The sequence below is a fragment of the Lissotriton helveticus genome (assembly GCF_964261635.1).
Source record: "Lissotriton helveticus chromosome 1_1 unlocalized genomic scaffold, aLisHel1.1 SUPER_1_unloc_71, whole genome shotgun sequence".
NCBI classification, from domain to species: Eukaryota; Metazoa; Chordata; class Amphibia; order Caudata; family Salamandridae; genus Lissotriton; species Lissotriton helveticus.
This window is the reverse complement of record NW_027611716.1, coordinates 1045190-1067785: the sequence shown is the minus strand read 5'-3', so window position 1 is coordinate 1067785 and position 22596 is coordinate 1045190. Positions and strand designations below refer to the sequence as shown.

Below are 22596 nucleotides of genomic sequence, written 5' to 3'. Positions count from 1 at the left end.
GGACTAAGCAGCCTAAAGGCTTAACTTAAGAGGTCGTGTTAAGCGAGCTGTTTTACCACATACAATCCTGTAATACCAAATGAAAGGACACCACACAAGTATATATTATAAAAATATATGTGTTTATTACTAAAAACAATCCCTAGTATTCTTTATGAATAAAGGGGCACAAGCGTTAAATCAAAAGCACTGTTTAAACATACAAGTTGCACAATTATGGATGAGGGCGGGGGGCCACTCAAACCATATACTAAACAAGTGGTATAAGAGAGGCCACTCGAACAGTGGTTAGGCCTAGGGCCTAGGGAATCGCTGGGAGCAGTCAGGACAAGCAATGCTGAAGTCGGGAATGGCCCTCGGGATTCGGGAGATGTGCGGAAAGCGCACGCATGCACCAATGTTAACCAATGGTGCGTAAAAGTCAAATAGTTAAAGTTTAAGGACACTTCCGCTGAACCTAGAGGAACAAAACTTAACACACAGACCCTAGAGGTGTGCACCAGTGTGGGAACACCGGCGGAGCAAAGTTACCTCACCCACAGGAAGTGGGTGCACAGGGTCGAAGTGGCGTCGGGTTTTGACACGCAGGCTCTTGGTGCTTGAAGCTGAAAGGGCTGCAGGCAGGGTGAAGACGAAGTGTCCGGTGGAGTCCAAGGGTGGACTCAAGTTGTAGAGTACCTGAAAGCAGAGGGGACAGAGTCTGGGTCACTCAGCAGTGACCAGGGTGGAACCAGGACGGAACCAGGCAATGTCGGGCGCAATCAGGTGGTCGTCGAGGCGCTTCTCTTCGCTGTCACGTGGGCTCTGGGGCATCTGCGACGTCCAGGAGCAGGTCACGATCTGTCCCACGCAGGCTCTCACCGTCGGTGCAGTCGGCTTCCGGTTTGGAGCAAACAAGCCTTGGTAAGAGCAATCCACGCGGGATTGGAAGATGGCGTCTCACTCGGACCAGGAAGGTCAGAGTCGGGGCTCCCTTTCAGGGGAGCTGGTGTGGATCTGGAGCAACCAGAATCACGAGTCTTCTTTTGTAGTTCGTCGGCACAGGGACCACAAGCCAGCTGGCAAGTGACCGGGCCAACGCGTTGAGCCAAATCGTGCCAAAGGGCCCCACGCAGCACTCGTCGAGTGTGGAGGGCTGAACTTCGGCTCAGGAGTAGCTCAGGGTGGGGGCTTCTCAAACCCCGGTGTACAGCTTCGAGGGTCACTCGTGGGCTGCACGGTCAGCGTCTCGTGGTCACTTCAAGATGGCGTGCCCCACGCTTCCGGTCGCCTCCACGGGTCTCAGCTTTGCAGGGACTGTGGATCGGGCTGTTAGAAGCTGGGCAGGCTTGATCTCGTCGATCTCAGTCGCTCGAGTTCCGGCGGGAACTGCAACCAAGTAGACGTCGAGGGCTGGATGGTGCCTGCTGCTGCAGGGTGGTCACTCCTTGACCACAAGGGAGATTCTTCGGGCTTCCACGTTGAGATGGAGGGCGAAGGGTCCAGAATATCGTTTCAAATGTTTCTTCCAGGAAATCTGATGTGCATTGGCACTGCTCCCACTCTTATTCGAATCTGGTGGGCGTGATTACCTGCTAGGTCCCCTCCTATGGGTGGGACCCAGGAAGTGGGTGGATACACCCCCTTCCTTTGATCCAGGCCGCCCTGGCACGAGGGCTGGAGTGCCCCAGAACCGGTTTGGCCGGATTATGCAAGGGGCAGCCTTGTGCGCCCCAGGCAGTGTCTGGTTTCTTTCAAACCTCCCTGCTACAATACACTATCTCCTGTCTGGAGGGCGGTGACACCCTCCTGTGACAGGAAACCCTTTGTCCAGGACCCCCTTGACTGGGTTTCGGTCAGCTCCAGGGGTCCAGACATTTGTCTGTGGCAGAGGCATCCATTTTGTGGATCTTAAGGCCTTTGGAGAAATCAACCGCATTAAAGTGAAGTAACATGTCTTACCCCTCTAGAGGGGTGGAATGCCATCCCCGTCGCCAGAACTGGCGAGGGGATGGTATTCCAAAGCGTATGACACCTTACACGACATGTTTTGATAAAGCCAAACCAGAGTTGCTAAATAACCGCGAGGATTATAAGGCACTTAATAGTATATGGTATGGCATTATCCTGAAACAGCTTAGGGATTTGTTCCCGACGGCTGCAGACAGGCTCAGCTCATGCTAGAGCTCCATCTCACATAAAAACCATGCACCCAGCCTCCAGGATTGGTGAGGCCTGTCTATAGGAGTGGCTCACAGGTTTACATGTGTCCAGATATAGGTTTAGACATAGGTATACTATATCTAAGCAAGGGGTGTGTACACCACCTTACCCCAGCTGAGTGATCAGCCAGTTGTGTCAATTTAAGAACCAGCCAGGGGTGGCAAAAGATATGCTGCAGCCCCTGGTAGGCCTTAGTGGCTCCTGTGCCCTGTGCACCTATAGTGCATTCTACAGGGGCTGACAAGGAGTCCATTTCCAATTGGTATGTGCCTATAGCACATGTGTGTGAGAAGTTGGCCTGGTAGGGGATGTTTCCAATTCTGGAACCACCTACTACCTGACCAAACAATCCCCTTATGGTGTCTGGTTGTAAGTCAACCTTATTAGACAAGCTATCCTAGTGGTAGCATGGACTAAGCAGCCTAAAGGCTTAACTTAAGAGGTCGTGTTAAGCGAGCTGTTTTACCACATACAATCCTGTAATACCAAACGAAAGGACACCACACAAGTATATATTATAAAAATATATGTGTTTATTACTAAAAACAATCCCCAGTATTCTTTATGAATAAAGGGGCACAAGCGTTAAATCAAAAGCACTGTTTAAACATACAAAGTTGCACAATTATGGATGAGGGCAGGGGGCCACTCAAACCATATACTAAACAAGTGGTATAAGAAAGGCCACTCGAACAGTGGGTAGGCCTAGGGCCTAGGGAATCGCTGGGAGCAGTCAGGACAAGCAATGCTGAAGTCGGGAATGGCCCTCGGGATTCGGGAGATGTGCGGAAAGCGCACGCATGCACCAATGTTAACCAATGGTGCGTAAAAGTCAAATAGTTAAAGTTTAAGGACACTTCCGCTGAACCTAGAGGAACAAAACTTAACACACAGACCCTAGAGGTGTGCACCAGTGTGGGAACACCGGCGGAGCAAAGTTACCTCACCCACAGGAAGTGGGTGCACAGGGTCGAAGTGGCGTCGGGTTTTGACACGCAGGCTCTTGGTGCTTGAAGCTGAAAGGGCTGCAGGCAGGGTGAAGACGAAGTGTCCGGTGGAGTCCAAGGGTGGACTCAAGTTATAGAGTACCTGAAAGCAGAGGGGACAGAGTCTGGGTCACTCAGCAGTGACCAGGGTGGAACCAGGACGGAACCAGGCAATGTCGGGCGCAATCAGGTGGTCGTCGAGGCGCTTCTCTTCGCTGTCACGTGGGCTCTGGGGCATCTGCGACGTCCAGGAGCAGGTCACGATCTGTTCCACGCAGGCTCTCACCGTCGGTGCAGTCGGCTTCCGGTTTGGAGCAAACAAGCCTTGGTAAGAGCAATCCACGCGGGATTGGAAGATGGCGTCTCACTCGGACCAGGAAGGTCAGAGTCGGGGCTCCCTTTCAGGGGAGCTGGTGTGGATCTGGAGCAACCAGAATCACGAGTCTTCTTTTGTAGTTCGTCGGCACAGGGACCACAAGCCGGCTGGCAAGTGACCGGGCCAACGCGTTGAGCCAAATCGTGCCAAAGGGCCCCACGCAGCACTCGTCGAGTGTGGAGGGCTGAACTTCGGCTCAGGAGTAGCTCAGGGTGGGGGCTTCTCAAACCCCGGTGTACAGCTTCGAGGGTCACTCGTGGGCTGCACGGTCAGCGTCTCGTGGTCACTTCAAGATGGCGTGACCCACGCTTCCGGTCGCCTCCACGGGTCTCAGCTTTGCAGGGACTGTGGATCGGGCTGTTAGAAGCTGGGCAGGCTTGATCTCGTCGATCTCAGTCGCTCGAGTTCCGGCGGGAACTGCAACTAAGTAGACGTCGAGGGCTGGATGGTGCCTGCTGCTGCAGGGTGGTCACTCCTTGACCACAAGGGAGATTCTTCGGGCTTCCACGTTGAGATGGAGGGCGAAGGGTCCAGAATATCGTTTCAAATGTTTCTTCCAGGAAATCTGATGTGCATTGGCACTGCTCCCACTCTTATTCGAATCTGGTGGGCGTGATTACCTGCTAGGTCCCCTCCTATGGGTGGGACCCAGGAAGTGGGTGGATACACCCCCTTCCTTTGATCCAGGCCGCCCTGGCACGAGGGCTGGAGTGCCCCAGAACCGGTTTGGCCGGATTATGCAAGGGGCAGCCTTGTGCGCCCCAGGCAGTGTCTGGTTTCTTTCAAACCTCCCTGCTACAATACACTATCTCCTGTCTGGAGGGCGGTGACACCCTCCTGTGACAGGAAACCCTTTGTCCAGGACCCCCTTGACTGGGTTTCGGTCAGCTCCAGGGGTCCAGACATTTGTCTGTGGCAGAGGCATCCATTTTGTGGATCTTAAGGCCTTTGGAGAAATCAACCGCATTAAAGTGAAGTAACATGTCTTACCCCTCTAGAGGGGTGGAATGCCATCCCCGTCGCCAGAACTGGCGAGGGGATGGTATTCCAAAGCGTATGACACCTTACACGACATGTTTTGATAAAGCCAAACCAGAGTTGCTAAATAACCGCGAGGATTATAAGGCACTTAATAGTATATGGTATGGCATTATCCTGAAACAGCTTAGGGATTTGTTCCCGACGGCTGCAGACAGGCTCAGCTCATGCTAGAGCTCCATCTCACATGAAACCACGCACTCTGCCTCCAGGATTGATGAGGCCTTCCATAGGAGTGGCTCACAGGTTAATATGTGTCCAGATATAGGTTTAGATATAGGTATACTACATCTAAGCAAGGGGTGATTACACCACCTTACCCCAGCTGAGTGATCAGCCAGTTGTGTCAATTTAAGAACCAGCCAGGGGTGGCAAAAGATATGCTGCAGCCCCTGGTAGGCCTTGGTGGCTCCTATGCCCTGGGCACCTATAGTGCATTATACAGGGGCTGACAAGGAGTCCATTTCCAATTGTGGTATGTACCTAGGGTACATGGAATCCATTTTACAGAGAGAGCAGATGGCCTGGGGCCCTGATTAGCAGGGAACCAGGTCAACTAAGTCAAAAAACCAGCTAAACACAGGCAAAAAATCTGGGGTAACCATAGTCAGGTAGCCACCTTCCTACATAACCCCCCCCCAAACGAAAGGAGATAAGGCTATCCTTGGCCAGGTAAGCCTATATTGCCTGAGTGGCCATATAAGGAAGTACCTGCACTAGCATGGGTACCCCCTGTCTCATGGTCCACTAAGCAGTCCCTCACCCTTTGGGTATTAGAGGGTCTCCACCATAGGGAATCACTACCTTGGGTGTGTTTATGCAAAGTTAAAGGCTGGTTTGGATATGGAGTATTGAAGCGAGGCTCTACTAATTTAGGGCTTAGCTTCCTCCAATTATCTTCCACCATGTGTGCCTTTCTCTCTTTAACTGAGTTGCACTGTGCTCTCAGGGTCAACCTCTGGCTACCTAAAGCTGGAGGCTGGGTCCCTCTGTTTGGCTTGCTGGAGGGACAGTTCAGGTTTGGGCCCCTTGGGTCCCAGGTTTGGCTGTGCCCAACAGAATCCATCTGTGGGAGGTCCCTAACTGTTTTTAAGGGGGCTCCCTCAGGAGTTTTTAAAGTTTTCACTTTACTAGGGCTACTAGTTTTGGTGCACCTAATCTTTTGATGGGGGTGCTGTATTTGACAGGGGGCCCTCTGGGTCTCACTGTCCTTCTTGTCCTCTGCAGCCCTGGGCTGGCTAAGGCAAGGTAGAGAGGGGCAGGTTACCTGCTCCAGACTGGGTCCCACCTGAGAAGGGTCCACTGACATCAGAGGTTCTGTCAGGCTAGGCCCAACCACCTCTGGGGCAGCTCCTTCATCAGGGGTAAGATCAGTTCCCTGAGGAGGCTGATCCTGTCCTAAAGTCTGGGGAGGGGGAGATTTCTCTTCCTCCTCCATGCTCTCAGTTTGTGTGGAGTTATCCATCATTTCAGGTTTCACAACACACATGTCAGTTTGAGTTTGGGCTGTGGCCATCACAGCCCCACCAACCTTTTCAGGAGGAGACTCAGTTTGGGTTTCTGCTGTTATCATAACAGCTTTGCTATTCTGTTCAGGAAGAGCTTTTACTAAAGATGGGGCAGAGAGTTTCTCAGCCCTACCAACCTTTTCAGGAAGGACATCTTGGATTGGGGCTGTAGCCAGTACAGCCTCACTAACCTTTCCATGGGAATTCACCATCCTAGAATGGATTTCCTGTTCAACCCCAGCCCAGGCTGAGATTTCTAAATCATTACCCAGTAGACAGTCTACAGGCAAGTTTGGGGACACTGCCACTCTCTTTGGGCCAGTGACACCTCCCCAGCTGAGACTTACTACTGCCATGGGATGATTTGTTTGGATGCCATCAATGTTTATTACCTGGTATGTGGCACCAGGTAAAAGTTGCTTAGAGGGGACTATGCCATCAGCCACCATGGTGATGCTAGCCCCTGTGTCTCTAAAAGCTTCAACTCTTAAACCATTGATGATGGGTTCTTGTCTATACTTGCTCAAAGTATTTGGGCAAGCAGAGAAGTTGGCAAACCCCATGCCAGCCTCATAAACAAGATCATTGGGTGATGGGGACCTGGATAGGCCAGGGTCCACCTGATTTCCAAAAGTAAACCCACCCAGATTCCTGGGTGTGCTTCCACTTCCTGGGGGATTACTGCTGACAGTAACAGGAGGTGTTGAAGCTGGCTTTGGAGGTATATTTTCTTTATTGTTATTCTTGGGACAACAGCTGTCTGTTTTGTAATGCCCCACCTGTTTACAGGGATAACAATAGGGTTTTTTCTCAGTTGAAGAAGTGTCTTGGGACCCACCCCCATCCTTGGAGTTTTGGGGCCCTGGGGAAGTCTTTTCTTTACTTTTATCCCCACCCTTATCTTGAGGCTTGGTAGACTCCTTCTTCTGGTTACTGTCCTGATTCTTAGGCCTAATCCTGGTTCTGACCCATTTGTCTGCCTTCTTTCCCAATTCTTGGGGAGAGGTCAGATCAGAGTCTACCAGGTGCTGGTGTAAGAGCTGGTTCTGACAATTACTTAGGATCTGCTCCCTCATAATCAAATTATACAATCCTGTAAAGTCATGTACTTTGCTGCCATGTAGCCAACCCTCCAGAGCCTTAGTAGCACAATCTACAAAATCAGTCCAGTCCTGAGTCTGTGTCTTCTGGGTGTCTCTGAACTTGAACCTGTACTGTTCAGTGGTTAAGCCAAACCCATCTATCAGAACACTCTTCAGGACTTTGTAATTGTTTGCATCCTCATGTCTGACAGTGAGGAGCTTGTCCCTCCCTTTCTCTGAAAAGGAGTACCATAAGATTGCTGCCCACTGTTCCTCAGGAACCTGCTGTACCATGCAGGCTCTCTCAAGAGCAGTCATCCATTTGTGGATGTCATCCCCTTCTTTGAAGGGGGGCACAATCTTTGTCAGGTTTCTACTATCATAGGACCTGGGTTTCTCTTTAGGAATATTGCTGCCACCAGTGGCATCTAAGCCACACAATTTCTGCTCTCTTGCCAAGGCAAGTTTAGCTTGGGCTAAGGTAAGCTTAGCTTGACTCAGGGCTACCTCCTCTCTCTCTATCTGGAGTCTGACAGCCCTCATTCTAGCCCTATGCTCAGCTTTCTGAGAAGCACTCATGCCTCTCTCTGATTCTCTGGAGGCACTAGAAAGATGAGAGTCCCCTGAGGGAGATCTCACTCTTCTGTTGCCTGGGAGAATCACATGTTGGGTTCTGGGGAGGTGCTGGCCCTCTCCATTCCCCAGTAGGTCCAAGTTGGCCTGGCTAAGCCTACCAACTGGAACCTGGCTACCCTGATCCTGTACTTCTAAGTCCTCAACTTCTGAGTCCTCATCCAAGTCATCATCATCCTCCTCTTCAGGGGGATCAACTGCAGGGGGGTTCCCTTCAGTTCCTGTATCTAGGGAAGCTGCTTTTGCCTTCTCTAAGTCATCCTGTTCTAGGAGTTCTACCAGGATTAGGCAGGTGGGGCTTCTGCCCCTTTTTAACCCTCTTGCTTTGCACAAGGCAATCAAGTCTCTGCGGGTTAGTTTGTCATATCCAAAAGTTGCCTGGGTAGGGTCAACTGTCACAGGACTAGACCCTGAGGCCTTTCCTGTGTCAGACATGGTTACTAGTGAGGTGTAAGTGGTGCACTTACCTACACTAAGTGTTTTCCTACTGGACCTTGCTAGTGAGTTGTAGTCAGGGGTGTGCTACTCCCTTCAACCTACAACTACTAAGTTCAGTAGAACTTAATATGCTAAGCTTTTGATTTTATATGTACCTAGAGGTACTTGATGTGATCTTTCAATTTGATATAAAGATTGCAATGGTAAAACAACAGCAAGCTCAAATCCGCACCGCTGCTCACCAATGTGAGAAGTTGGCCTGGTAGGGGATGTTTCCAATTCTGGAACCACCTACTACCTGACCAAACAATCCCCTTATGGTGTCTGGTTGTAAGTCAACCTTATTAGACAAGCTATCCTAGTGGTAGCATGGACTAAGCAGCCTAAAGGCTTAACTTAAGAGGTCGTGTTAAGCGAGCTGTTTTACCACATACAATCCTGTAATACCAAACGAAAGGACACCACACAAGTATATATTATAAAAATATATGTGTTTATTACTAAAAACAATCCCCAGTATTCTTTATGAATAAAGGGGCACAAGCGTTAAATCAAAAGCACTGTTTAAACATACAAAGTTGCACAATTATGGATGAGGGCAGGGGGCCACTCAAACCATATACTAAACAAGTGGTATAAGAAAGGCCACTCGAACAGTGGGTAGGCCTAGGGCCTAGGGAATCGCTGGGAGCAGTCAGGACAAGCAATGCTGAAGTCGGGAATGGCCCTCGGGATTCGGGAGATGTGCGGAAAGCGCACGCATGCACCAATGTTAACCAATGGTGCGTAAAAGTCAAATAGTTAAAGTTTAAGGACACTTCCGCTGAACCTAGAGGAACAAAACTTAACACACAGACCCTAGAGGTGTGCACCAGTGTGGGAACACCGGCGGAGCAAAGTTACCTCACCCACAGGAAGTGGGTGCACAGGGTCGAAGTGGCGTCGGGTTTTGACACGCAGGCTCTTGGTGCTTGAAGCTGAAAGGGCTGCAGGCAGGGTGAAGACGAAGTGTCCGGTGGAGTCCAAGGGTGGACTCAAGTTGTAGAGTACCTGAAAGCAGAGGGGACAGAGTCTGGGTCACTCAGCAGTGACCAGGGTGGAACCAGGACGGAACCAGGCAATGTCGGGCGCAATCAGGTGGTCGTCGAGGCGCTTCTCTTCGCTGTCACGTGGGCTCTGGGGCATCTGCGACGTCCAGGAGCAGGTCACGATCTGTCCCACGCAGGCTCTCACCGTCGGTGCAGTCGGCTTCCGGTTTGGAGCAAACAAGCCTTGGTAAGAGCAATCCACGCGGGATTGGAAGATGGCGTCTCACTCGGACCAGGAAGGTCAGAGTCGGGGCTCCCTTTCAGGGGAGCTGGTGTGGATCTGGAGCAACCAGAATCACGAGTCTTCTTTTGTAGTTCGTCGGCACAGGGACCACAAGCCAGCTGGCAAGTGACCGGGCCAACGCGTTGAGCCAAATCGTGCCAAAGGGCCCCACGCAGCACTCGTCGAGTGTGGAGGGCTGAACTTCGGCTCAGGAGTAGCTCAGGGTGGGGGCTTCTCAAACCCCGGTGTACAGCTTCGAGGGTCACTCGTGGGCTGCACGGTCAGCGTCTCGTGGTCACTTCAAGATGGCGTGCCCCACGCTTCCGGTCGCCTCCACGGGTCTCAGCTTTGCAGGGACTGTGGATCGGGCTGTTAGAAGCTGGGCAGGCTTGATCTCGTCGATCTCAGTCGCTCGAGTTCCGGCGGGAACTGCAACCAAGTAGACGTCGAGGGCTGGATGGTGCCTGCTGCTGCAGGGTGGTCACTCCTTGACCACAAGGGAGATTCTTCGGGCTTCCACGTTGAGATGGAGGGCGAAGGGTCCAGAATATCGTTTCAAATGTTTCTTCCAGGAAATCTGATGTGCATTGGCACTGCTCCCACTCTTATTCGAATCTGGTGGGCGTGATTACCTGCTAGGTCCCCTCCTATGGGTGGGACCCAGGAAGTGGGTGGATACACCCCCTTCCTTTGATCCAGGCCGCCCTGGCACGAGGGCTGGAGTGCCCCAGAACCGGTTTGGCCGGATTATGCAAGGGGCAGCCTTGTGCGCCCCAGGCAGTGTCTGGTTTCTTTCAAACCTCCCTGCTACAATACACTATCTCCTGTCTGGAGGGCGGTGACACCCTCCTGTGACAGGAAACCCTTTGTCCAGGACCCCCTTGACTGGGTTTCGGTCAGCTCCAGGGGTCCAGACATTTGTCTGTGGCAGAGGCATCCATTTTGTGGATCTTAAGGCCTTTGGAGAAATCAACCGCATTAAAGTGAAGTAACATGTCTTACCCCTCTAGAGGGGTGGAATGCCATCCCCGTCGCCAGAACTGGCGAGGGGATGGTATTCCAAAGCGTATGACACCTTACACGACATGTTTTGATAAAGCCAAACCAGAGTTGCTAAATAACCGCGAGGATTATAAGGCACTTAATAGTATATGGTATGGCATTATCCTGAAACAGCTTAGGGATTTGTTCCCGACGGCTGCAGACAGGCTCAGCTCATGCTAGAGCTCCATCTCACATAAAAACCATGCACCCAGCCTCCAGGATTGGTGAGGCCTGTCTATAGGAGTGGCTCACAGGTTTACATGTGTCCAGATATAGGTTTAGACATAGGTATACTATATCTAAGCAAGGGGTGTGTACACCACCTTACCCCAGCTGAGTGATCAGCCAGTTGTGTCAATTTAAGAACCAGCCAGGGGTGGCAAAAGATATGCTGCAGCCCCTGGTAGGCCTTAGTGGCTCCTGTGCCCTGTGCACCTATAGTGCATTCTACAGGGGCTGACAAGGAGTCCATTTCCAATTGGTATGTGCCTATAGCACATGTGTGTGAGAAGTTGGCCTGGTAGGGGATGTTTCCAATTCTGGAACCACCTACTACCTGACCAAACAATCCCCTTATGGTGTCTGGTTGTAAGTCAACCTTATTAGACAAGCTATCCTAGTGGTAGCATGGACTAAGCAGCCTAAAGGCTTAACTTAAGAGGTCGTGTTAAGCGAGCTGTTTTACCACATACAATCCTGTAATACCAAACGAAAGGACACCACACAAGTATATATTATAAAAATATATGTGTTTATTACTAAAAACAATCCCCAGTATTCTTTATGAATAAAGGGGCACAAGCGTTAAATCAAAAGCACTGTTTAAACATACAAAGTTGCACAATTATGGATGAGGGCAGGGGGCCACTCAAACCATATACTAAACAAGTGGTATAAGAAAGGCCACTCGAACAGTGGGTAGGCCTAGGGCCTAGGGAATCGCTGGGAGCAGTCAGGACAAGCAATGCTGAAGTCGGGAATGGCCCTCGGGATTCGGGAGATGTGCGGAAAGCGCACGCATGCACCAATGTTAACCAATGGTGCGTAAAAGTCAAATAGTTAAAGTTTAAGGACACTTCCGCTGAACCTAGAGGAACAAAACTTAACACACAGACCCTAGAGGTGTGCACCAGTGTGGGAACACCGGCGGAGCAAAGTTACCTCACCCACAGGAAGTGGGTGCACAGGGTCGAAGTGGCGTCGGGTTTTGACACGCAGGCTCTTGGTGCTTGAAGCTGAAAGGGCTGCAGGCAGGGTGAAGACGAAGTGTCCGGTGGAGTCCAAGGGTGGACTCAAGTTATAGAGTACCTGAAAGCAGAGGGGACAGAGTCTGGGTCACTCAGCAGTGACCAGGGTGGAACCAGGACGGAACCAGGCAATGTCGGGCGCAATCAGGTGGTCGTCGAGGCGCTTCTCTTCGCTGTCACGTGGGCTCTGGGGCATCTGCGACGTCCAGGAGCAGGTCACGATCTGTTCCACGCAGGCTCTCACCGTCGGTGCAGTCGGCTTCCGGTTTGGAGCAAACAAGCCTTGGTAAGAGCAATCCACGCGGGATTGGAAGATGGCGTCTCACTCGGACCAGGAAGGTCAGAGTCGGGGCTCCCTTTCAGGGGAGCTGGTGTGGATCTGGAGCAACCAGAATCACGAGTCTTCTTTTGTAGTTCGTCGGCACAGGGACCACAAGCCGGCTGGCAAGTGACCGGGCCAACGCGTTGAGCCAAATCGTGCCAAAGGGCCCCACGCAGCACTCGTCGAGTGTGGAGGGCTGAACTTCGGCTCAGGAGTAGCTCAGGGTGGGGGCTTCTCAAACCCCGGTGTACAGCTTCGAGGGTCACTCGTGGGCTGCACGGTCAGCGTCTCGTGGTCACTTCAAGATGGCGTGACCCACGCTTCCGGTCGCCTCCACGGGTCTCAGCTTTGCAGGGACTGTGGATCGGGCTGTTAGAAGCTGGGCAGGCTTGATCTCGTCGATCTCAGTCGCTCGAGTTCCGGCGGGAACTGCAACTAAGTAGACGTCGAGGGCTGGATGGTGCCTGCTGCTGCAGGGTGGTCACTCCTTGACCACAAGGGAGATTCTTCGGGCTTCCACGTTGAGATGGAGGGCGAAGGGTCCAGAATATCGTTTCAAATGTTTCTTCCAGGAAATCTGATGTGCATTGGCACTGCTCCCACTCTTATTCGAATCTGGTGGGCGTGATTACCTGCTAGGTCCCCTCCTATGGGTGGGACCCAGGAAGTGGGTGGATACACCCCCTTCCTTTGATCCAGGCCGCCCTGGCACGAGGGCTGGAGTGCCCCAGAACCGGTTTGGCCGGATTATGCAAGGGGCAGCCTTGTGCGCCCCAGGCAGTGTCTGGTTTCTTTCAAACCTCCCTGCTACAATACACTATCTCCTGTCTGGAGGGCGGTGACACCCTCCTGTGACAGGAAACCCTTTGTCCAGGACCCCCTTGACTGGGTTTCGGTCAGCTCCAGGGGTCCAGACATTTGTCTGTGGCAGAGGCATCCATTTTGTGGATCTTAAGGCCTTTGGAGAAATCAACCGCATTAAAGTGAAGTAACATGTCTTACCCCTCTAGAGGGGTGGAATGCCATCCCCGTCGCCAGAACTGGCGAGGGGATGGTATTCCAAAGCGTATGACACCTTACACGACATGTTTTGATAAAGCCAAACCAGAGTTGCTAAATAACCGCGAGGATTATAAGGCACTTAATAGTATATGGTATGGCATTATCCTGAAACAGCTTAGGGATTTGTTCCCGACGGCTGCAGACAGGCTCAGCTCATGCTAGAGCTCCATCTCACATGAAACCACGCACTCTGCCTCCAGGATTGATGAGGCCTTCCATAGGAGTGGCTCACAGGTTAATATGTGTCCAGATATAGGTTTAGATATAGGTATACTACATCTAAGCAAGGGGTGATTACACCACCTTACCCCAGCTGAGTGATCAGCCAGTTGTGTCAATTTAAGAACCAGCCAGGGGTGGCAAAAGATATGCTGCAGCCCCTGGTAGGCCTTGGTGGCTCCTATGCCCTGGGCACCTATAGTGCATTATACAGGGGCTGACAAGGAGTCCATTTCCAATTGTGGTATGTACCTAGGGTACATGGAATCCATTTTACAGAGAGAGCAGATGGCCTGGGGCCCTGATTAGCAGGGAACCAGGTCAACTAAGTCAAAAAACCAGCTAAACACAGGCAAAAAATCTGGGGTAACCATAGTCAGGTAGCCACCTTCCTACATAACCCCCCCCCAAACGAAAGGAGATAAGGCTATCCTTGGCCAGGTAAGCCTATATTGCCTGAGTGGCCATATAAGGAAGTACCTGCACTAGCATGGGTACCCCCTGTCTCATGGTCCACTAAGCAGTCCCTCACCCTTTGGGTATTAGAGGGTCTCCACCATAGGGAATCACTACCTTGGGTGTGTTTATGCAAAGTTAAAGGCTGGTTTGGATATGGAGTATTGAAGCGAGGCTCTACTAATTTAGGGCTTAGCTTCCTCCAATTATCTTCCACCATGTGTGCCTTTCTCTCTTTAACTGAGTTGCACTGTGCTCTCAGGGTCAACCTCTGGCTACCTAAAGCTGGAGGCTGGGTCCCTCTGTTTGGCTTGCTGGAGGGACAGTTCAGGTTTGGGCCCCTTGGGTCCCAGGTTTGGCTGTGCCCAACAGAATCCATCTGTGGGAGGTCCCTAACTGTTTTTAAGGGGGCTCCCTCAGGAGTTTTTAAAGTTTTCACTTTACTAGGGCTACTAGTTTTGGTGCACCTAATCTTTTGATGGGGGTGCTGTATTTGACAGGGGGCCCTCTGGGTCTCACTGTCCTTCTTGTCCTCTGCAGCCCTGGGCTGGCTAAGGCAAGGTAGAGAGGGGCAGGTTACCTGCTCCAGACTGGGTCCCACCTGAGAAGGGTCCACTGACATCAGAGGTTCTGTCAGGCTAGGCCCAACCACCTCTGGGGCAGCTCCTTCATCAGGGGTAAGATCAGTTCCCTGAGGAGGCTGATCCTGTCCTAAAGTCTGGGGAGGGGGAGATTTCTCTTCCTCCTCCATGCTCTCAGTTTGTGTGGAGTTATCCATCATTTCAGGTTTCACAACACACATGTCAGTTTGAGTTTGGGCTGTGGCCATCACAGCCCCACCAACCTTTTCAGGAGGAGACTCAGTTTGGGTTTCTGCTGTTATCATAACAGCTTTGCTATTCTGTTCAGGAAGAGCTTTTACTAAAGATGGGGCAGAGAGTTTCTCAGCCCTACCAACCTTTTCAGGAAGGACATCTTGGATTGGGGCTGTAGCCAGTACAGCCTCACTAACCTTTCCATGGGAATTCACCATCCTAGAATGGATTTCCTGTTCAACCCCAGCCCAGGCTGAGATTTCTAAATCATTACCCAGTAGACAGTCTACAGGCAAGTTTGGGGACACTGCCACTCTCTTTGGGCCAGTGACACCTCCCCAGCTGAGACTTACTACTGCCATGGGATGATTTGTTTGGATGCCATCAATGTTTATTACCTGGTATGTGGCACCAGGTAAAAGTTGCTTAGAGGGGACTATGCCATCAGCCACCATGGTGATGCTAGCCCCTGTGTCTCTAAAAGCTTCAACTCTTAAACCATTGATGATGGGTTCTTGTCTATACTTGCTCAAAGTATTTGGGCAAGCAGAGAAGTTGGCAAACCCCATGCCAGCCTCATAAACAAGATCATTGGGTGATGGGGACCTGGATAGGCCAGGGTCCACCTGATTTCCAAAAGTAAACCCACCCAGATTCCTGGGTGTGCTTCCACTTCCTGGGGGATTACTGCTGACAGTAACAGGAGGTGTTGAAGCTGGCTTTGGAGGTATATTTTCTTTATTGTTATTCTTGGGACAACAGCTGTCTGTTTTGTAATGCCCCACCTGTTTACAGGGATAACAATAGGGTTTTTTCTCAGTTGAAGAAGTGTCTTGGGACCCACCCCCATCCTTGGAGTTTTGGGGCCCTGGGGAAGTCTTTTCTTTACTTTTATCCCCACCCTTATCTTGAGGCTTGGTAGACTCCTTCTTCTGGTTACTGTCCTGATTCTTAGGCCTAATCCTGGTTCTGACCCATTTGTCTGCCTTCTTTCCCAATTCTTGGGGAGAGGTCAGATCAGAGTCTACCAGGTGCTGGTGTAAGAGCTGGTTCTGACAATTACTTAGGATCTGCTCCCTCATAATCAAATTATACAATCCTGTAAAGTCATGTACTTTGCTGCCATGTAGCCAACCCTCCAGAGCCTTAGTAGCACAATCTACAAAATCAGTCCAGTCCTGAGTCTGTGTCTTCTGGGTGTCTCTGAACTTGAACCTGTACTGTTCAGTGGTTAAGCCAAACCCATCTATCAGAACACTCTTCAGGACTTTGTAATTGTTTGCATCCTCATGTCTGACAGTGAGGAGCTTGTCCCTCCCTTTCTCTGAAAAGGAGTACCATAAGATTGCTGCCCACTGTTCCTCAGGAACCTGCTGTACCATGCAGGCTCTCTCAAGAGCAGTCATCCATTTGTGGATGTCATCCCCTTCTTTGAAGGGGGGCACAATCTTTGTCAGGTTTCTACTATCATAGGACCTGGGTTTCTCTTTAGGAATATTGCTGCCACCAGTGGCATCTAAGCCACACAATTTCTGCTCTCTTGCCAAGGCAAGTTTAGCTTGGGCTAAGGTAAGCTTAGCTTGACTCAGGGCTACCTCCTCTCTCTCTATCTGGAGTCTGACAGCCCTCATTCTAGCCCTATGCTCAGCTTTCTGAGAAGCACTCATGCCTCTCTCTGATTCTCTGGAGGCACTAGAAAGATGAGAGTCCCCTGAGGGAGATCTCACTCTTCTGTTGCCTGGGAGAATCACATGTTGGGTTCTGGGGAGGTGCTGGCCCTCTCCATTCCCCAGTAGGTCCAAGTTGGCCTGGCTAAGCCTACCAACTGGAACCTGGCTACCCTGATCCTGTACTTCTAAGTCCTCAACTTCTGAGTCCTCATCCAAGTCATCATCATCCTCCTCTTCAGGGGGATCAACTGCAGGGGGGTTCCCTTCAGTTCCTGTATCTAGGGAAGCTGCTTTTGCCTTCTCTAAGTCATCCTGTTCTAGGAGTTCTACCAGGATTAGGCAGGTGGGGCTTCTGCCCCTTTTTAACCCTCTTGCTTTGCACAAGGCAATCAAGTCTCTGCGGGTTAGTTTGTCATATCCAAAAGTTGCCTGGGTAGGGTCAACTGTCACAGGACTAGACCCTGAGGCCTTTCCTGTGTCAGACATGGTTACTAGTGAGGTGTAAGTGGTGCACTTACCTACACTAAGTGTTTTCCTACTGGACCTTGCTAGTGAGTTGTAGTCAGGGGTGTGCTACTCCCTTCAACCTACAACTACTAAGTTCAGTAGAACTTAATATGCTAAGCTTTTGATTTTATATGTACCTAGAGGTACTTGATGTGATCTTTCAATTTGATATAAAGATTGCAATGGTAAAACAACAGCAAGCTCAAATCCGCACCGCTGCTCACCAATGTGAGAAGTTGGCCTGGTAGGGGATGTTTCCAATTCTGGAACCACCTACTACCTGACCAAACAATCCCCTTATGGTGTCTGGTTGTAAGTCAACCTTATTAGACAAGCTATCCTAGTGGTAGCATGGACTAAGCAGCCTAAAGGCTTAACTTAAGAGGTCGTGTTAAGCGAGCTGTTTTACCACATACAATCCTGTAATACCAAACGAAAGGACACCACACAAGTATATATTATAAAAATATATGTGTTTATTACTAAAAACAATCCCCAGTATTCTTTATGAATAAAGGGGCACAAGCGTTAAATCAAAAGCACTGTTTAAACATACAAAGTTGCACAATTATGGATGAGGGCAGGGGGCCACTCAAACCATATACTAAACAAGTGGTATAAGAAAGGCCACTCGAACAGTGGGTAGGCCTAGGGCCTAGGGAATCGCTGGGAGCAGTCAGGACAAGCAATGCTGAAGTCGGGAATGGCCCTCGGGATTCGGGAGATGTGCGGAAAGCGCACGCATGCACCAATGTTAACCAATGGTGCGTAAAAGTCAAATAGTTAAAGTTTAAGGACACTTCCGCTGAACCTAGAGGAACAAAACTTAACACACAGACCCTAGAGGTGTGCACCAGTGTGGGAACACCGGCGGAGCAAAGTTACCTCACCCACAGGAAGTGGGTGCACAGGGTCGAAGTGGCGTCGGGTTTTGACACGCAGGCTCTTGGTGCTTGAAGCTGAAAGGGCTGCAGGCAGGGTGAAGACGAAGTGTCCGGTGGAGTCCAAGGGTGGACTCAAGTTATAGAGTACCTGAAAGCAGAGGGGACAGAGTCTGGGTCACTCAGCAGTGACCAGGGTGGAACCAGGACGGAACCAGGCAATGTCGGGCGCAATCAGGTGGTCGTCGAGGCGCTTCTCTTCGCTGTCACGTGGGCTCTGGGGCATCTGCGACGTCCAGGAGCAAGTCACGATCTGTTCCACGCAGGCTCTCACCGTCGGTGCAGTCGGCTTCCGGTTTGGAGCAAACAAGCCTTGGTAAGAGCAATCCACGCGGGATTGGAAGATGGCGTCTCACTCGGACCAGGAAGGTCAGAGTCGGGGCTCCCTTTCAGGGGAGCTGGTGTGGATCTGGAGCAACCAGAATCACGAGTCTTCTTTTGTAGTTCGTCGGCACAGGGACCACAAGCCGGCTGGCAAGTGACCGGGCCAACGCGTTGAGCCAAATCGTGCCAAAGGGCCCCACGCAGCACTCGTCGAGTGTGGAGGGCTGAACTTCGGCTCAGGAGTAGCTCAGGGTGGGGGCTTCTCAAACCCCGGTGTACAGCTTCGAGGGTCACTCGTGGGCTGCACGGTCAGCGTCTCGTGGTCACTTCAAGATGGCGTGCCCCACGCTTCCGGTCGCCTCCACGGGTCTCAGCTTTGCAGGGACTGTGGATCGGGCTGTTAGAAGCTGGGCAGGCTTGATCTCGTCGATCTCAGTCGCTCGAGTTCCGGCGGGAACTGCAACTAAGTAGACGTCGAGGGCTGGATGGTGCCTGCTGCTGCAGGGTGGTCACTCCTTGACCACAAGGGAGATTCTTCGGGCTTCCACGTTGAGATGGAGGGCGAAGGGTCCAGAATATCGTTTCAAATGTTTCTTCCAGGAAATCTGATGTGCATTGGCACTGCTCCCACTCTTATTCGAATCTGGTGGGCGTGATTACCTGCTAGGTCCCCTCCTATGGGTGGGACCCAGGAAGTGGGTGGATACACCCCCTTCCTTTGATCCAGGCCGCCCTGGCACGAGGGCTGGAGTGCCCCAGAACCGGTTTGGCCGGATTATGCAAGGGGCAGCCTTGTGCGCCCCAGGCAGTGTCTGGTTTCTTTCAAACCTCCCTGCTACAATACACTATCTCCTGTCTGGAGGGCGGTGACACCCTCCTGTGACAGGAAACCCTTTGTCCAGGACCCCCTTGACTGGGTTTCGGTCAGCTCCAGGGGTCCAGACATTTGTCTGTGGCAGAGGCATCCATTTTGTGGATCTTAAGGCCTTTGGAGAAATCAACCGCATTAAAGTGAAGTAACATGTCTTACCCCTCTAGAGGGGTGGAATGCCATCCCCGTCGCCAGAACTGGCGAGGGGATGGTATTCCAAAGCGTATGACACCTTACACGACATGTTTTGATAAAGCCAAACCAGAGTTGCTAAATAACCGCGAGGATTATAAGGCACTTAATAGTATATGGTATGGCATTATCCTGAAACAGCTTAGGGATTTGTTCCCGACGGCTGCAGACAGGCTCAGCTCATGCTAGAGCTCCATCTCACATGAAACCACGCACTCTGCCTCCAGGATTGATGAGGCCTTCCATAGGAGTGGCTCACAGGTTAATATGTGTCCAGATATAGGTTTAGATATAGGTATACTACATCTAAGCAAGGGGTGATTACACCACCTTACCCCAGCTGAGTGATCAGCCAGTTGTGTCAATTTAAGAACCAGCCAGGGGTGGCAAAAGATATGCTGCAGCCCCTGGTAGGCCTTGGTGGCTCCTATGCCCTGGGCACCTATAGTGCATTATACAGGGGCTGACAAGGAGTCCATTTCCAATTGTGGTATGTACCTAGGGTACATGGAATCCATTTTACAGAGAGAGCAGATGGCCTGGGGCCCTGATTAGCAGGGAACCAGGTCAACTAAGTCAAAAAACCAGCTAAACACAGGCAAAAAATCTGGGGTAACCATAGTCAGGTAGCCACCTTCCTACAATGTGTCATTAATTTAGTGAGAGAACAGCAGGCTGGGGGTCTGATCAGCAGGCCCACAGCCTCAGTAGTCGAAAACCAGTGAAGCAAAAAGCAAAAATTTGGGGTGACCATAGGATAGCAGACCCTACTCTCCTACACATATAAAATCAAAAGCTTAGCATATTAAGTTCTACTGAACTTAGTAGTTGTAGGTTGAAGGGAGTAGCACACCCCTGACTACAACTCACTAGCAAGGTCCAGTAGGAAAACACTTAGTGTAGGTAAGTGCACCACTTACACCTCACTAGTAACCATGTCTGACACAGGAAAGGCCTCAGGGTCTAGTCCTGTGACAGTTGACCCTACCCAGGCAACTTTTGGATATGACAAACTAACCCGCAGAGACTTGATTGCCTTGTGCAAAGCAAGAGGGTTAAAAAGGGGCAGAAGCCCCACCTGCCTAATCCTGGTAGAAATCCTAGAACAGGATGACTTAGAGAAGGCAAAAGCAGCTTCCCTAGACACAGGAACTGGAGGGAACCCCCCTGCAGTTGATCCCCCTGAAGAGGAGGATGATGATGACTTGGATGAGGACTCAGATGTTGAGGACTTAGAAGTACAGGATCAGGGTAGCCAGGTTCCAGTTGGTAGGCTTAGCCAGGCCAACTTGGACCTACTGGGGAATGGAGAGGGCCAGCACCTCCCCAGAACCCAACATGTTATTCTCCCAGGCAACAGAAGAGTGAGATCTCCCTCAGGGGACTCCCATGTTTCTAGTGCCTCCAGAGAATCACAGAGAGGCATGAGTGCTTCTCAAAAGCTAGAGCATAGGGCCAGAATGAGGGCTGTCAAACTCCAGATAGAGAGGGAGGAGGTAGCCTTGGCCCAAGCTAAACTTGCCTTGGCAAGAGAGCAGAAATTGTGTGGCTTAGATGCCACTGGTGGCAGCAATATTCCAAAAGAGAAACCCAGGTCCTATGATAGTAGAAACCTGACAAAGATTGTGCCCCCCTACAAGGAAGGGGATGACATCCACAAGTGGATAACTGCTCTTGAGAGAGCCTGCATGGTACAGCAGGTTCCTGAGGAACAGTGGGCAGCAATCTTATGGTACTCCTTTTCAGAGAAAGGGAGAGATAAGCTCCTCACTGTTAGACATGAGGATGCAAACAATTACAAAGTCCTGAAGAGTGTTCTGATAGATGGGTTTGGCTTAACCACTGAACAGTACAGGTTGAAGTTCAGAGACACCCAGAAGACACAGACTCAGGACTGGACTGATTTTGTTGATTGTGCAACTAAGGCTCTGGAGGGTTGGCTACATGGCAGCAAAGTACATGACTTTACAGGATTGTATAATTTGATTATGAGGGAGCAGATCCTAAGTAATTGTCAGAACCAGCTCTTACACCAGCACCTGGTGGACTCTGATCTGACCTCTCCCCAAGAATTGGGAAAGAAGGCAGACAAGTGGGTCAGAACCAGGATTAGGCCTAAGAATCAGGACAGTAACCAGAAGAAGGAGTCTACCAAGCCTCAAGATAAGGGTGGGGATAAAAATAAAGAAAAGACTTCCCCAGGGCCCCAAAACTCCAAGAATGGGGGTGGGTCCCAAGACACTTCTTCAACTGAGAAAAAGCCTTATTGTTATGCCTGTAAACAGGTGGGGCATTACAAAACAGACAACTGTTGTCCCAAGAATAACAATAAAGAAAATATACCTCCAAAGCCAGCTTCAACACCTCCTGTTACTGTCAGCAGTACTCCCCCAGGAAGTGGAAGCACACCCAGGAATCTGGGTGGGTTTACTGTTGGAGCTCAGGTGGACCCTGGCCTATCCAGGTCCCCATCACCCAATGATCTTGTTTATGAGACTGGCATGGGGTTTGCCAACTTCTCTGCTTGCCCAAATACTTTGAGCAAGTATAGACAAGAACCCATCATCAATGGTTTGAAAGTTGAAGCTTTTAGAGACACAGGGGCTAGCATCACCATGGTGGCTGATGGCATAGTCCCCTCTAAGCAACTTTTACCTGGTGCCACATACCAGGTTACAAACATTGATGGAATCCAAACAAATCATCCCATGGCAGTAGTAAGTCTCAGCTGGGGAGGTGTCATTGGCCCAAAGAGAGTGGCAGTGTCACCAAACTTGCCTGTAGACTGCCTACTTGGTAATGATTTGGAAATCTCAGCCTGGGCTGAGGTTGAACAGGAAACCAATTCTAGAATGGTGAATTCCAATGGAAAGGTTAGTGGGGCTGTAATGGCTACAGCCCCAATTCAAGATGTCCTTCCTGAAAAGGTTGGTAGGGCTGAGAAACTCTCTGCCCCATCTTTAGCAAAAGCTCTTCCTGAACAGAATAGCAAAGCTGTTATAATAACAGCAGAAACCCAAACTGAGTCTCCTCCTGAAAAGGTTGGTGGGGCTGTGATGGCCACAGCCCAAACTCAAACTGATATGTGTGTTGTGAAGCCTGAAATGATGGATAACTCCACACAAACTGAGAGCATGGAGGAGGAAGAGAAATCTCCCCCTCACCAGACTTTAGGACAGGATCAGCCTCCTCAGGGAACTGATCTTACCCCTGATGAAGGAACTGCCCCAGAGGTTGTTAGGCCTGGCCTGACAGAGCCTCTGATGGCGGTGGACCCTTCTCAGGTGGGACCCAGTCTGGAGCAGGTAACCTGCCCCTCTCTCCCTTGCCTTAGCCAGCCCAGGGCTGCAGA

The 22596-nt window shown here is 50.9% G+C and overlaps 1 protein-coding gene across 1 annotated transcript in view; it reads left to right on the top strand.

Annotated features, from left to right (window-relative positions):
* Window positions 1-21182: 21182 nt before the first annotated feature.
* Window positions 21183-22596, top strand: part of LOC144806434 (uncharacterized) — a 226253-nt gene continuing 224839 nt past the window's right edge. The window contains exon 1 of the mRNA XM_078672801.1: window positions 21183-22477. Within this exon, the coding sequence (XP_078528927.1) occupies window positions 21233-22477 (1245 nt within the window). The 5' untranslated portion in view covers window positions 21183-21232. The remainder of the gene's footprint in view (window positions 22478-22596) is intronic.